At 39.4% G+C, this 16,194-nt stretch overlaps 1 protein-coding gene across 1 annotated transcript in view; it reads left to right on the plus strand.

Moving 5' to 3' along the window:
• The first annotated feature begins 7,042 nt into the window (after positions 1 to 7,042).
• The window catches only part of CPM (carboxypeptidase M), an 84,860-nt gene continuing 75,708 nt past the window's right edge, over positions 7,043 to 16,194 (plus strand). The window contains exons 1-2 of the mRNA XM_079936624.1: positions 7,043 to 7,057; positions 7,360 to 7,522. Coding sequence (XP_079792750.1) covers positions 7,363 to 7,522 — 160 coding nt within the window. The 5' untranslated portion in view covers positions 7,043 to 7,057; positions 7,360 to 7,362. The remainder of the gene's footprint in view (positions 7,058 to 7,359; positions 7,523 to 16,194) is intronic.

A 16,194-nucleotide genomic window follows, 5' to 3' on the forward strand; every position in this document is an offset into this window, starting at 1 on the left:
GTGGCTTGTCTTCTAATTCTCTTGATATTGTCATTCTGCAGAAGTTTTTAATTTTAATGAAGTTCAGCTTATCAATTATTCTTTTCATGATTCATGTTCATTTGTGTCAGGGAGGAAGAAATTTTCCTCTACCCTTCCAGATTGTTCTGGCTGGTCTAAGAATTAAATTGACATGAGACAGATTAACAGGAGAAAATCAAACCAAAGTTTAATAATGTGTATACAAGGGAGAGACCAGGAAAACTGAGCAACTTGCCAAAATGGCTGAAGCCTCACCTTAAATACCATCCTCAGATAAGACAAAAGAGGAACATTTTGGTACATGACTCTTTGAATTATGGTTTTCTCAGCGTATATGCCCAGTAGCGGGATTGCTGGGTCATATGGTAGTTCTATTTGTAGTTTTTTAAGGAACCTCCATACTGTTCTCCATAGTGGCTGTATCAATTTACATTCCCACCAACAATGCAAGAGTGTTCCCTTTTCTCCACACCCTCTCCAGCATTTATTGTTTCTAGATTTTTTGATGATGGCCATTCTGACCATCTATATGTGGATGATTGGGTGAGATGATATCTCATTGTAGTTTTGATTTGCACTTCTCTAAGGATTAATGACGGGAATAAAGACACAGACCTACTAGAGTATGGACTTGAGGATATGGGGAGGGGGAAGGGTAAGCTGTGACAAAGTGAGAGAGTGGCATGGACATATATACACTACCAAACGTAAAATAGATAGCTAGTGGGAAGCAGCCGCATAAAACAGGGAGATCAGCTAGGTGGTTTGTGACCACCTAGAGGGGTGGGATAGGGAGGGAGACGCAAGAGGGAAGAGATATGGGAACATATGTATATGTATAACTGATTTACTTTGTTATAAAGCAGAAACTAACACACCATTGTAAAGCAATTATACTCCAATAAAGATGTTAAAAAGAAAAAAGAGACAAAAGAGGATGTTGATGGTGCAGAGTCAGTTACAGGAGGTTACTGACATTGATCTATTTGTTTACTCTTTCACCAGTACCTCACTATCTTGATTATTGTAGCTTTATAGTAAGTCACGAAGTTGGATCATGTCAGTCCAAATTTGTTCTTCTCCTTTAATTAATTGTGTTGGCTATTCTGGGTCTTTTGCCTCTTCAAATAAACTGTAGACTCAGTGTGTTGATACTGACAAAATAACTTGCTGGGACTTTAACTGGTGTAGCATTGAATCTACAGACCAAGTTGGGAAGAACTGACATCTTGACAATATTGAATCTTCCTATACATGAACACAGAATCTCTCTCCATTTATTTAGTTCTTTGATTTTGTTCATCAGAGTTTTCGTCATATAGATCTTGTACATATTTTGTTAGATTTATACCTAAGTATTTCTTTTTGGGGGCTGCTAATGTAAATAGCATTACGTTTTAAATTTTAAATTCCACTTGTTGTTAGTATATAGGAAAACATTTGATTTTATATACTAACCTTGAATCCTGCAACCTTGTAACCATCACTTATTTGTTCCAGGAGCTGTCTTTGTTTGTTTGTTTTGTGAATTCTTTCAGATTTTCTACATATATGATCATGTCGTCTGTGAACAAAGACAGTTTTGTGTCTTCCTTCCCAATTGTGTACATTTTTTTTTACCATTTTTTGCCTGATTTCATTAGCAAGGACAGCCAGTATGATGTTGAAAAGGAATGGTGAGAGGGGACATCCTTGCTTTGTTCCTGATCTTAGTGGAAAAGCTTCAGGTCTCTCATCATTAAGCATGATGTTAGCTGTAGGTTTCTTTTTGGTTTTTTTTTTTTTTTTGCTTTGTGCAAATGAATTTTATTTTATTTTTTATTGGAGTATAATTGTTTTGCAATGTTGTGTAAGTTTCTGCTGTACAATGAAGAGAATCAGCTTCGTAGTCTTTATCAATTTGAGAAAGTTCTCCTCTACTCCTAGTTTACTGAGAGTTTTTATCAAGAATGAGTGTTGGATTCTGTCAAATGCTTTTTTCTGCATCTATTGATACGATCACGTGGTATTTCTTTTTTTAGTCTGTTGAAATGATACGTTACATTATTTGATTTTTCAAATGTTTAACCAGCCTTATATACCTGGCATAAATCTAATTGGGTCATGATGTATAATTCTTTTTATACTTTTTTGGATTCAATCTGCTAATATTTGGTTGATGATTTTTGCATCTATGTTCGTGAGAGATACTGGTCTGTAGTTTTCTTTTCTTGTAATATATTTTTCTGATTTTAGTATAAGAATAATGCTGGCATCACAGATGAGTTAGGAAGTATTCCCTCTGCTTTTATACTCTAAAAGAGACTATAGAGAATTAGTTAAAATTTCTTCGTTAAATGTTTGGTAGAATTCACCAGTGACCCATCTGGGCCTGGCATTTTCTGTTTTTAGAAGGTTATTAGTTATTGATCAATTTCTTTAATAGATATAGGTCAAATTTTGTCTTTAAAAAAAGAAACTTAGGACTTCCCTGGTGATGCAGTGGTTGAGAGTCCGCCTGCCGATGCAGGGGACATGAGTTCATACCCCGGTCCGGGAAGATCCCACATGCCGCGGAGCGGCTGGGCCCGTGAGCCATGGCCGCTGAGCCTGCGCGTCCGGAGCCTGTGCTCCGCAATGGGAGAGGCCACAACAGTGAGAGGACCACATACCGCAAAAATAAATAAATAAATAAAATAAAATAAAAAGAAATTTAAATGTTAACTTGTAGAAAATTGGTAAGATGCTAATATTTTTGTCTAATAGAGATACAAATAACTTTTGTCCTTTACAGATGAAAATGATTTCTGCTCTGTAGAGAAGATAACACAAAAAGTTATAGTTTACTGCTCTGCAGGACATTAATCAGATTTATATCTAATTTATCAATAATTTAGAATGATTTCAGTATTCTTTTGTTCTTATACTGATATATATAAAACATTATTTCCCATATCTTTCTTGGAACCAGTTTTGTTTCCTGCTGCTTCCTTAATAATGAGTTAAAAACTTGACTTACGTTTACTTTATATTTGTATAAGAACTTTTTCAAACATTTTGAAATTATACTTTTGACATTTTATAGGAATACAGCTTGGCCAAATGCTTTAAATTCCATGTCTAAGAATTGATCCTAAGGAAATAAGTCTGTGCTCAAAAATTTAGCTCTAAGACTATTTACTGTGTATAACAGTGAAATACCGGAAACAAATGTACAACATTAGGGGACTAATTAATACCTAACTTTGTTTTAAGATGGTTGTTTCTGGGTAAATGGAATTTGTAGATCTAAAAAATTTCTTTTACCTTGTTCATATTTTCTTGTGACACTTTTAGAAGAAGGAAAAAGCAAGCTGGAAGGTCACAAAGTCTAGTTTCATTGGTCTTCCCATTTTTGCTGACATCTATTGAGGTATTTAGCCCTTGACCTTAGTCTTCCCCTCTGCTCCAATTCCTACCACTATCTCAGGGAACTTCAGAGTTCTGTCCTTTGACAGAATCATCTACCCACGCTAGTTTCAAATTCCTTAATATCCCATTTCCAATGACCTTCACTTCTGTAATTCACTCCACAGAAATTGTAGATCCCATCTTCATTTAGAACTGTTTACCTCTGACACTTCTGTGCTTTTCACTCTGTTTTGATTTCAGATGAAAATGCCTTCATTGTTCTTCCGACTAAAAGTAACACATGTTTAACTGCAAATTTCTTCAGAAAATACAGAAAGATTTAAAAAAGAAAAATCAAAACCTGGCAACTTAGAGCTGACCACTCAGCATTCTGTAACCCTTAAAACTTTTCGCTAGGAATAGTTTTTTGTTTGTTTGCTTTTCAAAATGGGAATTTACTATTCATTTTACTTTTACAATCTGCTTTTTGCCACTCAATGACTTATTTTTTCAAGCCAATAAATACACACCTATATCATCATTAATGTGGCTGAAAATATTTTATTGTATGGCTATAATATTCTTTATCTGACCCAAGGTGTCTCAACCTCAGCACCAAAATTTGGGGCTGGATAATTCTTTGTTGTGGGAGGCTGTGTTGTCATTGGAGGATGTTTAGCATCCCTGCCCTCTACCCACTAGATGCCAGTAGCACTGTCCTCCCTGCCCCCCACCCCTACACACCAGTCATGACAATCAAAAATATTTCCACCTAATCCCAAATGTCTTCTTTGGGCAATGTTAACGCCCAGTTGAGAACCACTGATATAATCAACCTGCTATTGTTTGTTTATCTACTTTGTCACAATTAAAAACAGTGGTGCTTATAAAGATCCTAACATATAAACTCAGCACTTCTCCAAATTACTTCTATAGCTTAAGTTTTTATCAAGAAAGAGCGTATCTAAAACTTTGATGTCTATTCCCCAGATTTCCTCCAGAAAGGTGTATCAGTTTATAATACCATTAAAATAGCAGAAATGTCATTTCCCCAGATCTTGTTCATTTCTAGGTATTATCAATCTTTTTAATCTTTCTTGGTGGTAAGCAAAACAAAATATTACTTTCCCCTTTTAATGTGTAATTCTTTGATTGCTAACCAGGTCAGTAACTTTTACTATGTTTATTGACCATTTGTATTACTGCTTTTATGAACCACCTATTAATGGCCTTGCCCATTCTTGATTTTGTAAGAGCTATTAATTCTTCCAGTTTGCAATTTTTTAGGTAAATTTTATGCTGAGTTTTCCTTATAGAAGGTATATATTTTTATGATGTTAAGTTATCTGCCTTTTTATTATGTTTTTACCTTTAGTGGTGTCGTGCTTAGAAAGATCACCTCTGAAGTCTTAAACTTTAGTGTTTTAGTCTATTAGGCCAACGTTTTATTCCTCCATGTCTTTCACACTCTAACACTAAACTTCTTTGACCTCTAGACCATTGCAAATAAAATTTGAACGTACATAGGACTGGAAATCTTATTAAAATGCATGTTCTGATTCAGTAGGTTTGGTGTGAGACAAGGGACTCTGCATTTCCAGCAAGCTCCCAGGTGATGTCAATGCTAGTCCTGGACCACACTTTGAGTGGCTAGGTTCTGGACCTTCAGCCCTCAAACCCCAGGAGATTGGCTCTCTCTTGAATTTGCTTCCATTCCTTACCTAGTGTGAACCCCAAGGGCAGTAATTTCAACTATACCTCACCCCTTTGTTTATCTGGAATAAGAACCCTGGCGACCTCCATCCCAGTATTGACCAAGCCACCATCTTCTCCATCCCAGTATTGACCAAGCCACCATCTTCTCCAGGCTCCAGCCACAGCATCACTAAAGGAAATCTCAAAACTGCCACTTGCTTCTGTAACAAATGTTTGATTTCTAAAGTCAGATCAGAAATCCTTCACTTTGTTCCTTGACAGTTCCCTTTCCCATTCCTTAGAGTAACTTTGCCTAAATTTAATCTCCTTGACCCTATTCCACCTCCTTGCAGGCCTCCAGTCAATGAACAACAATGAAAGAACTTCTTCAAACCATCTGGTAAAAATCACAGTTAGCATAGCAACTGCTGCATACTTTTTCTTTTAATCCACTCAAAAACCCAACACCATTGTATTAAGATTTTCCAACTCTTAGAGAATTCTGTTTAGATTTATTAATTAAACTGGTTATTTACTTAATAGATACCTCCCAGAGTTCTCACAATATGCCTGCCAACCTTATTTAGGTAAGCACAATTATCATTTCCATCTTACCGACTAGGAAACTAAGGCACAGAGAGTTGACACAACCACTGAGTGTCAGAGAAAGGACAGGGACCCATATCATGTGATGCTATAATCATAGCTCAAACTTCTTTACTCCGCTACCCGGGAATCACAGGGGGCCTCAGGTTCCAAACTGCTCAATTCTACAGTAGTATCTGTATCACAAACAAAGAAGAGGCAGGATGAAAAGCAACCTTTAAACATTGTATAAAACAATAACTTATTTAACAACAAAAAAAGAGACAGGCGTTCACTAGCGGTTCTCAGCTCTTGAGGGCACGTTCCATTCACATTCCTGGGCCTCAGAAGTTTTGTTCAACCTATCTGGGGTGGGGCCCTGGCATTACTGTTTTTAATCTGTTAAAGGGGAATGTTATCCCAAATCAGTGCTTTTCAAACGTTTTACATTCAGTGGACCCGTGGCACAAGCCTCCCGTTACTCTGATAGGCAACGTGTGACAGGTGTGCGCAGTCTTTGCCCGTCCCACACACCCTCTGGGTTTCGGCAAAGTCCTTGCTATTTCTAGTGCAAACACAGATCACCCCATCCTTCCAGAAAGAAGCATTTTAGGTAGAGATAACTGAAACTGGCCTAGGCAGTGTTAGTGGCGGCAGCGTTGACTTTACAGTGATGCCTCTGATGCCTTCTTCCATGTGGTTTCCAGATTGCCAGTCTTCAATGTAACGCTGATTTAGTCAAATCTCATACACTATAAATATTTGTCGGAAAATTTCCTGGACTCCACACGACGGCATTTAAAACTTCTACACGCACGTTCTGAAATGCCACGCGACTGCAGAGCAGGGTTGGGCCGCCTGGCGCAGCTGGGAGTGCGGCCCTGGCGACTCGGGTCGGCGCCGAAGAGCAAAGGAGCCCGCTCGGGGCTGCGGGCGCCCGGGACTCGCGGCGCCTCGTGGGGCTCCAGGTGAGCCCAATACGCGCCGGCCCGCACCACCCAACTCGAAAAGCCGTCCAAGCCTTTAGCGTCTCCAAGCTCGCTGCAGCTGGAGACACCTCGTGCCCCTTTGGTGGAGCGCCCCGGACCCCTTCAGCGGACGAAGCCGTGGCCGGGGTGAGCGCACTGCCAACCTGGGGCGCCGGCAAAAACTGGGGCCGCGCGAGGTAACTCGGTTTCGGGAAGCTCGCCGCCGCGCCCAGGGACCTCGAAGGAGGCAGAGGAGCCCGGACCGCCCGGCTCGGCCCCGCCCCGGAGTGCTCCTCGCGGCGCCTGAGTGGGCCGGAGAGACGTCAGTCAGGCGTCGTGGGTGGGACCCTGGCCGGGCTATTAATACTGGGTCCCGTCTGGTGGCAGCCGCCGGGCGGCGGTGCGCGCCTGGGCTCGGGGTGAGGAGCGGGACGCGGTGGGCGGGGGGGGTCGGGCGCAGCTGCTGCAGCTGTCGGACGGCGGAGAGCGGCCGAGACGTGGGGAGGAGGAGAGGGTGGGAGGCGGGATGGAGGGCACCCGTGTTCCGGGTGCGCTAACTCCCGAAGCTGTTGCTTCCAACTTTTACCTCCTTCGGAAGCTGGGAGTGTTAGTGCCGGGAGATCTGAGACTAGACAGCGGAGCCGAAGCGAGTAACGTGCACACTCCCCACTACCCCCTTCCTCACCTGCTCAGCTTTATTATTGTTTTTATTCATCTCTAGACCATGGACTGCGCCCGCCTCTGGCTAGGGCTGTTGCTGCCTGTGGTAGCTGCGCTGGACTTCAGCTACCACCACCAGCCAGAGATGGAAGCGTTCCTGAAGAGTATTTCCCAAAACTACAGTTCTATCACTCACTTACACAGTATCGGGGAATCTGTGGAAGGTAGGGTCCGTTTCGTGTACTTTCCCAAACCCCTAGTCCTCAGTTTCATTCATTAAATATGCCTTAGCCTCCTGTCCCCTCTCCATGAAGCGACTCAGAGGGTCTCGAGCGGTTCCATCCCTGCCTTGCGTGTTGGTTGTTTCTGCTTTTGTGTGTTGTGTTGCTTTTTGTCAGGGGAGTAGTAAGACCTGAATTTTACTAAACGTCTCCGCTGTCGTTCGGTGTTGAGTGCTTTGCGTTAATGGCGTTCTGTTTTGGGATCTTGCAGACAGTGATTTCCTGGGATGAGTACTTTAGGTTTTAGTTTTCTACGTGAACTTCTGCCAAGGAAGTCTGTTTACCCATCTCAGGTTTGTTTCCCTTTTTGATGGCTTCTTTAAATATGACTCGGACTGTTAGGATCGTGTCTTCAAGCCTCTTTTAAACTAAAACAGGGCAGTTCTGTTGGTGAGATTTCTATAATTAGCCCTATGGCTTAAAGTTATGCAAAAAAGTGGCTTTGGTACTGATTAAAAGGCTATTTTAAAAGTTATCCATTTGAATGAGACAATTGCTGGGTAATAAGTGTACCACAGCAGTGATTGGTATTGCTCTTAGTATTTTCGAGTTCATTATTAATTACTTGGTTTTAATTTAGAAACCATATATTAAGTATAAATATACAACTATATATTAATTCTAATTTTAGTAGATAGGAAAATTGAATCATAGTGAAATTAAGTATTTTGCCCTAGAACACTCAAATCTTGAGTGAGTTTTATAACCAGGATTGGCACTCAGCTGATTCTACTTTAAGGCTTAGCCGTTTTGGGACAAGGCAAATAATTTTACCAGATATTATTATTTCTCAATCTTTTATTATATTGGTACCTCCCCAAAGAGATTAGCAAATAACTTAATGCTTAAATTATAAGTTTTGTCAAGTGTATGTAATTTGGATGTCAGCTCTTTATAAGGTGTATTTCAACCCCGTGTGAATTTTAGCTCTGAGTTTTTCAACCAATTTGTGAGTCTCTTAATTACCATATTCTTAAGTAATCGTTTTCCAAACAATTAAGGCCATGGTTTTTATATTTTAAAAGTATTACATAAATTTGTTTATGTGCAATGCAACATAAAAATTCTTGGCTTATGTGTGTAATGGCATTTTTGTTTTTAAACAACGTTGCTAAGGAGTTGGAGCCGGAATTACTCTATATTTTGCTGTATCATCCAAACTTATAGAGGTTGGATGTATGAGAAAGCGTATCTTGAATCAGCACATGTGTTCAGCCTTTTGAAATCATTTTCCCCTAGGGCTAGAGAAGAGCAATTTTAAAAGATCTAAGAATACTAATTACATTAATAAAGGAAATATAGAACACAACTAACTTGAGTTATTGTTCAGTCATTTAACCCACAAGGTGATGCCAGTGTTGTTCATTTTAAGTACTAAATGATTTGGTTTTTATTTTTTTCAAGCACAAAGTGCTTGTGACGGGACTCTCAATGTCAACCAGCTATTTTGATCTACCTTGCGTGCTATCAGACCACGGTAATAATGAAAGGCAGCAGGCTTAATTGTTTTTACCTGGTGTGCACTATTGTGGTTAAAGGACTGAGGAATTACCGTGTAAAAAATAAAATCTGACACTAGTTTAGGTCAAATATTTGTATTGAGTATGTTCTGAATAATTACTCCGGTTAAGAAAAATCCCAAATCTGCTATTAGGTTCTGAGTAGTAGGTTAAACTGCACGCTAGTAACTGGGAGTCGGTTGCCAAGCATATTTGTTGGTACTCTTTTCACTAGATGCACAGTTTCCCCTGGCCATCCTGCCCTCTGATGTAAGATAGCTTGCTTAGCAAACAAGATTTACCACATGTGTTATTTATTTTTCTTTGTTATTGTGAATGTGGGCAACATACCTAGAAGGGAAAGTAATCTTCCTACCTCGCCAAATACATTTTTAGTTTTTGTAGATGCATATCACGTGTATTTTCATTACTGTGATCATGGATTCTCTTCTGCTTTTTTTCCCCCAGTTCACATTATTTCATTACGTATTTCCATGAATTGAAAGGTCTGCAGGTGTGAGTTTATTGCTATATAGTCTTTTCTCCTCGATTATGTGAATTTCTTAGTCATTCACCTCTTTGCGGCATCTATATAGCTTCTGGTGGCCTCTGTTATAAACAGTGATGCTAAAAAAACATTGATACATGTCATGATTAATGGCCTTCTATTATAATTGTTTTTTTTCCAGTTTTTAATTTTGAAAAGTTTGAAAGCTACCCAAAAGCTGAGTACATATATACATTCACCTAGATTCTGCCATAGTAGACAGACCACATTTCAGTTGAGCCTTCTAGAGGAAATCCCACTACCTAATATCAGAGTAAAGAAAATCTTAGGTAAAACAACAGAGGCAACTATAAAACAAGAAGAACAGACAGCTGAGTTGAGAAAAATCAGAAAATGTACAATGTTCATTGATTCATTCCTTCATTCAGTTAAGGGAACACCTCTCCTATCCTTTTTTTTTTTTTAATTATTCCTAAGCCCCTTTGTCTAGCATGTTCCTGGCACGTATTCAGTGATTTTTATCTGTTTGTTTAGTGGCTTGACTATTTACTGAGGGATAGCTATGTGAAGCGAGCAAAAAGTTGTGCCATTTGTGCCCTGCTGTCAGGTAGCCCCCTTTAAAATACAAATGTATTTATTATAGATTCCCCAGCTATTCTCTCCACATCCCCCCAAATTGGTTCTAGGACCACTTTAAATGAGATTTCCTACATCTCTTTTCTAAGAATCTTGTCTTTCCTCCTGCTAAGTCTAACCTTGATCTGAATAAGGAAGGTTGCAAAGAGCAAGGGTTAGATAATAAAATCTGTTCTAAAGTGCTTTCCATGTATTTGGTGTTGTAATACATTATTTCAATCTCAACAACTCAAATAGGCCTTATACTCATTTACAGAAAGGATCCAATGAGGCACAGAGAAGTTAATTAACTTGCTGAAGATCACACAGCTGATAAGTGTTAGAGGGAGGCTTCAAACTCAGATCCACCTTCTCTGAAGCACATCTCTTTCTCATTAAGGAAGCGGTTTGACACAGATGTGGCTGGTCACATGAAGACTGAGGTAGTTACTGGAGGGTTTCAGAGTCACGTTTTGGGTACACTGGATCTGAAAGTAAAGCTTCTACCAAGGATCCAACACAGTAGCCAGTAGCCACTTGTTTACTGAGCAGCTGAAATGTGACTAGACCAAATTAAGGTGTGCTAAAAGTGACTTTGAAGATTTCATACAAAAAAGTAAAATAGTCCATTAATATTTTTATATTGATTCCATGTTGAAGTGGTAATATTTTAGATATAAAGGCTAAATAAGAAACATTTAAAAAAAACTTCACCTGTTTCTTTTTACTTTTGTTAATATGGTTGTGGTTTCTAAAACATTTTAAATTACGTATATGACTTGCACTATATTTTGATTGGGCTGTGCTGATCTAGACGGAAATTTGTTATTAGCAATTTTCTTTTTCTGAGTACAAAAGGAACTCAAGTTCATTTAGAAAATTGGGAAGATACAACAAAGCACCAAGGAGAAAAATAAAATCTCACCGTCCAAAGGAAACACTTAGTAGACCTGAAAGACTATATGCCCTGTTTTGTGCCTTTCTCCCCTCCCACTGAGCCAAATATCTTGCTTGCCCCTGCAAACATGTTATTTCTAAGACCTGAGTTTTAATGCCTGCTTTTTGTCCTATCAATGGATATACTGTTGTTTATTTAACTTACACCCCACTGACATTTAGTTTGTTTCTAAATTTTCCTGTTATTAAAAAAAAAAGTGCCATAGTGGACACCTTTGTAGCTAAGACAGCAAAAGTTGTCAGAGCACACGCAGGCTTTGGAACTACAAGGCCCAAGTTCAAATTCTACATCCTCTACTTTGTAGCAGTGTGACACTGGGTGGTTAGAATAATTCCTGGCACGTAATAAGTACTACATAAGAGTTGCTGTTAAAGATACATTACCTGCTATTGGGGATATATTTCCGAAAAGGAAATTACCAGGTCTTAAAGCAGTTCTATGTATTTGATACATGTAACCAAATTGATTTCCAAAAGGAGTATTGATTGATGATCTCAAGAAATGTATGCTTACCTCTTCTCTTTTTTTTTTTTTCTTGCGGTACGCGGGCCTCTCACTGTTGTGGCCTCTCCCGTTGTGGAGCACAGGCTCCGGACGCGCAGGCTCAGCGGCCATGGCTCACGGGCCCAGCCGCTCCGCGGCATGTGGGATCTTCCCAGACCAGGGCACGAACCTGTGTCCCCTGCATCGGCAGGCAGACTCTCAACCACTGTGCCACCAGGGAAGCCCTTACCTCTTCTCTTATACCAGTCATAAATCAGGCATTCCTGGTTTGAAAGATTACTGTAGTATTTGTGAAAGGGTACAAAGTTTTGGTCATACAGGATGAATATGTTCTAGAGATCTACTGCACAGCAGAGTGCTTATAGTTAACAATATTGTTTACTTTAAAATTTGCTATGAGGTTAGATGTTATGCTAAGTGTTATAGTGATGATGATGATGAAAGATTACTGTAGCATAAAGTTTTCGTTGTTGTGTTTAAAGTATAAAGGAGAATTTATTTCTCCTGCATTTTCCCCCAAGGATTCTCACCTTCACATATGCATTCAACAGATATTTATTGAATTCCTCCGCCAGGAGTCGTCATAACATTGCAGATACTCAAAAATCTCGCTAGAATTTGCTTAAGACTCGTGCCCCAAAGAGGCATGTACCGTGCTCATGTACACAGACCTCTCATTGCCTACTCCCCTTGCCTGGGTAGAATGTGGCTGGCGATTTACCCTCTGAAAAGGACACGATACGAGATTTTGCCACAGCATTCGATTTTCTGTCACCCTATTCATTTCTCAAGTGTGATCAGCAAGCCAGTTTGCTTGAGATCCTGTATAAAATGCTTTCTGTGATGTAAATATTGACATATTGAGGACTAAATAGCAAGACAGCCACTAAAATCTGGGAATTTCAGCTGTAATATACATACTTGTGATTTAAAGTTACATTGGGGTAGCAAGCCTTTCCCCTTCTTTAACTAGAAATGTAAAGTCCTTTTCTGAAACACCTTAGGAACATCAGCCTTGTTTTATAACCATTAAGTTTCTTAAAGACACTGCCTTTTTTTCTTACAAGGAAATGATTTAGATTTCCACTATATTTGTGGTATGAGATTTTAAGAGGAAGAGACAGAATATCCAGAAAGTAACACAGATGTTACTCTGCTTCAACCACCAATACTTTAGTGGCATTTGAAACTTAAAAAAATAATAATTGCAGCCAACATTAAGTGAATTTTACTCTTTGCCTGGCACTTTACATATACCCCTCAATCACTCTAACAACGGCACGAAATACCGCTATTATCCCCCAATTTACATGTGAAGAATTGAGATTGAATGAATCATCCACAGTTAGTAAATGACAGAGGGGTGATTGGAGCCAAAGCCTGTCTTGTGCCAAATAGTGGACCATTAAAGCTCTTTGCTGTAGAGAAAAGTTTCTCCAGTTACCTCTTTCTCTGTTCTTGTCCCTTTTCCCCTCCCCCATACATCCTGCTCCTCCCCTTGCCCCGACTGCTGTGATTCTGCAAAAGCTGAGAAGCATCCTCCATCATCCAAGAAAAGGCCCGTGTAAAATGTATTTTATGTGTGGAGTGATAGGCTGTGGAATCCTAGACCCCTTTTCAGTATTTACAGTTTCATCCAAAGCAGTGTGAATTACATATTTTCGTGTAGACTTAATTTTTTTTCTATATACTAAAACTGTTTGGTTATGAGGCAAAAGGAGAAGACTGAGATTCTGGTTTGCACACTTTCAGGACACCCACCCACCAAAATGCTGTCTCCTGAGTTGAGAACAGTGGTTCTCATTAAGAGAAGTACTGCCCCCTAGGGGGAATTTTGGAAATTGAGGGGAGGTTTAGGCCATAACTTAGAAGTCTTTGGAGGGGGGACCTCGCTGATGCATCCTCCTGATCTTGTTAGCAGCACACAGAATAGTCGTGCCTAGTGAAAAATCGTCCTCCACATTTTCTAATGTCTTCCATAGGTGCAAGACCAGCTTACCAGCTAAAACCAGTTCCGATTTATGTACAAACACAAAATACTTTTTTCCCACAATTTTAATATGTACCAAACTTTCCAGGAATAGTACCTGTAGGCAAATTGAGGGAAAATTCAATTATATTTTTCTCTGAACTTGGTTCCGAGATATTTCACGTTCTTAAAATCCTGGCATCAGTGACCACACAGCTGAATCAGTCTGCGTTTGTAATAAATGCCTTCACCGTGAATCTCAAGAATTGATCTAAGCAGCTTTTTCTTATTATAAGTTGCTTTCTTTTTATTTCCCCTTTATGTAAAGTTTGAACATTTTATCAATCTTTCTGAAATTACGTATGCAAATATTATTTTCTGTGGATTTCATGCCAGCATGGTGAAGGAGGAGCTGCAAAATCTTGGACGTGAAAAAAGAGGCATCAACTGATAGGGTTAGGGACTGTTGGTCTGAAACCACAGATGCAGAGAGCTGATAAGACCCACTTCAAATTTATGTAGCCAGCATACAGAAGGTGTTTGGTTTCCGTTCTTAATCAAAACACGAGTGCCTAGTGGTAACGCCGCAGTGACGAATAGTATCTAGAGTTGAGAGATAACTGCCATTCGCCCTGTTTCCTTCCTTTGGTTTGTGAATTTAGAATGCCCCTTTCTCGAAGAGTGCAAAGTCAGAACGTAAGATAAGAAGAATCTTAAAGTAAAAAAAAAAATGTTTTTTATTGAAATATAATCGATTTACAATGTTGTTAGTTTCAGGTGTACAGCAGAGTGATTCGGTTATATATAGATCTCTTTTGCAGATTCTTTTCCCTTAGAGTTTATTACCCAAAAAAAGGTAAAGTTTTGAAGGTTGTATCAAATACCAACATGCATTTGGGTTAGGGGAAGAAGATTAAATCAGAACTTCCTATGTAGTGATTGAAAAGAATTGGTATTCTTCCTAGCTCCATAGCCATTCAATGTAATATAGGGTAGTAGTTTGCTGAGAGGTTAGGAAATCCTAATTTGAGTTTGTGTGCAAATAAACAGACATCAAGTAAATAAAACAGACATAAGTTGCACATTAAAAATGTTTTCTCAACCCTGTTTTACAAGGACTGCTACATGTCAGATGTTTAAAAAGTATACATCTTCTGGCCTGTGACCCTTCATGTACACACCTTCGTCAGAAGCTCAACTGGAGGTTTACTCTCCTTGGCATCACAAAAATGCCGCCAACTTCAAACAAGTTGCCTTCAAACTAGCTTCACAGCCATATCCCGAACTTCCTCAGAGCTGAAGATAGCAGCCATCATGGTGGGGTATAAAGGCATTAATGACAGGGTAAACCCTTCAAATATGCAAGCACTGTCACAGAGTCTAGAAGAAGAAAGCAAACCCTCTGTTTGTATAAACAAAGAACTTTCAGTTAGTTGTTTACTCAGTTTTTAAAATTTCTCTGATAGGAATCTCTCTGAGGAAACTAGAACCACACTTAAGGAGCACAGCCAAAGTCACCTGAACTGACAGTTATCCAAATACATAACTCAGCCTCCTTTCTGACAAAGTGCACGGGTATACTATGAATACAGTCAGGTGAAATTGAGCACAACGTCACATTTTTAGAGCAGGAATGGATGTTAGAGACCACCTGATCATTTATTCAGTTGATTGAGGCTTGGTTCAAAATGTCACCTCCTCCTGGAAGTCTTTTTCTAGTCGCCTGGGCAGAGTTAGAATCTCCTTGCGCCCCTCTTCCACAGCATCTTCCAGGAGCTCTGTCTATGTTGTACCTGGAGGGCAGGGACCAGGCTTCATTCATCTTCGTATCTTAGACCCAGTTATGTGCTGATTATATGTGACAGGCACAGTGAGGGTCACAGCTGAAGAGTTTTTCCATGCATAGCAAAGGAACCATTAATGTAAATATGCTTTTATACACTTTTATACAGTATAGTATATAGTATGCTATTATGTATAAGTATATAAGATGTATATTTTTATATATATTTTATATACATTTATATAGTTACACATACTATATGTAACTATATACACAACGTTATGTAGTTATACATATGTTGTATGTAGTAAATACTTCAGTTTCTCAGGAAAATGAAATAGTTTTAGCAAAAACAGGTTATACTGCAATAAAACAATGTTATGGGAAGTAGCATGATACCTTGGAGAGGTAGTATAGGAGGACCTCATTGTGACACAGCTCATGCTGGAGGGCAACAGGGAGGTTAGTGTCCTTCAGGCAGTCAAGGGCATAACTGAGTCATTCACTGACACACCTAGAGGGGTTCTGGCTCCCTCAGCCCCCAAACATTAACCAAACATGTATTAAGAGAAGAGAGAGTAAATATAGGGGAGACACACACACACACACACACACACACACACACACACACACCCTCCATTAAGAAGAGGTTAAGTAAATATCCCTGGTTTTATTTGAACAGTGAAAAAATAGTTCAAGTGTCTATCTAGAGAATATGAAAAAGTGAAAAGGACCATGTGATGAAGCCTCCCCCTCCCCCCCCCCACCAGAAAAGTTAA

The sequence above is a fragment of the Stenella coeruleoalba genome (assembly GCF_951394435.1).
Source record: "Stenella coeruleoalba genome assembly, chromosome: 11".
In the NCBI taxonomy this organism is placed as follows: Eukaryota; Metazoa; Chordata; class Mammalia; order Artiodactyla; family Delphinidae; genus Stenella; species Stenella coeruleoalba.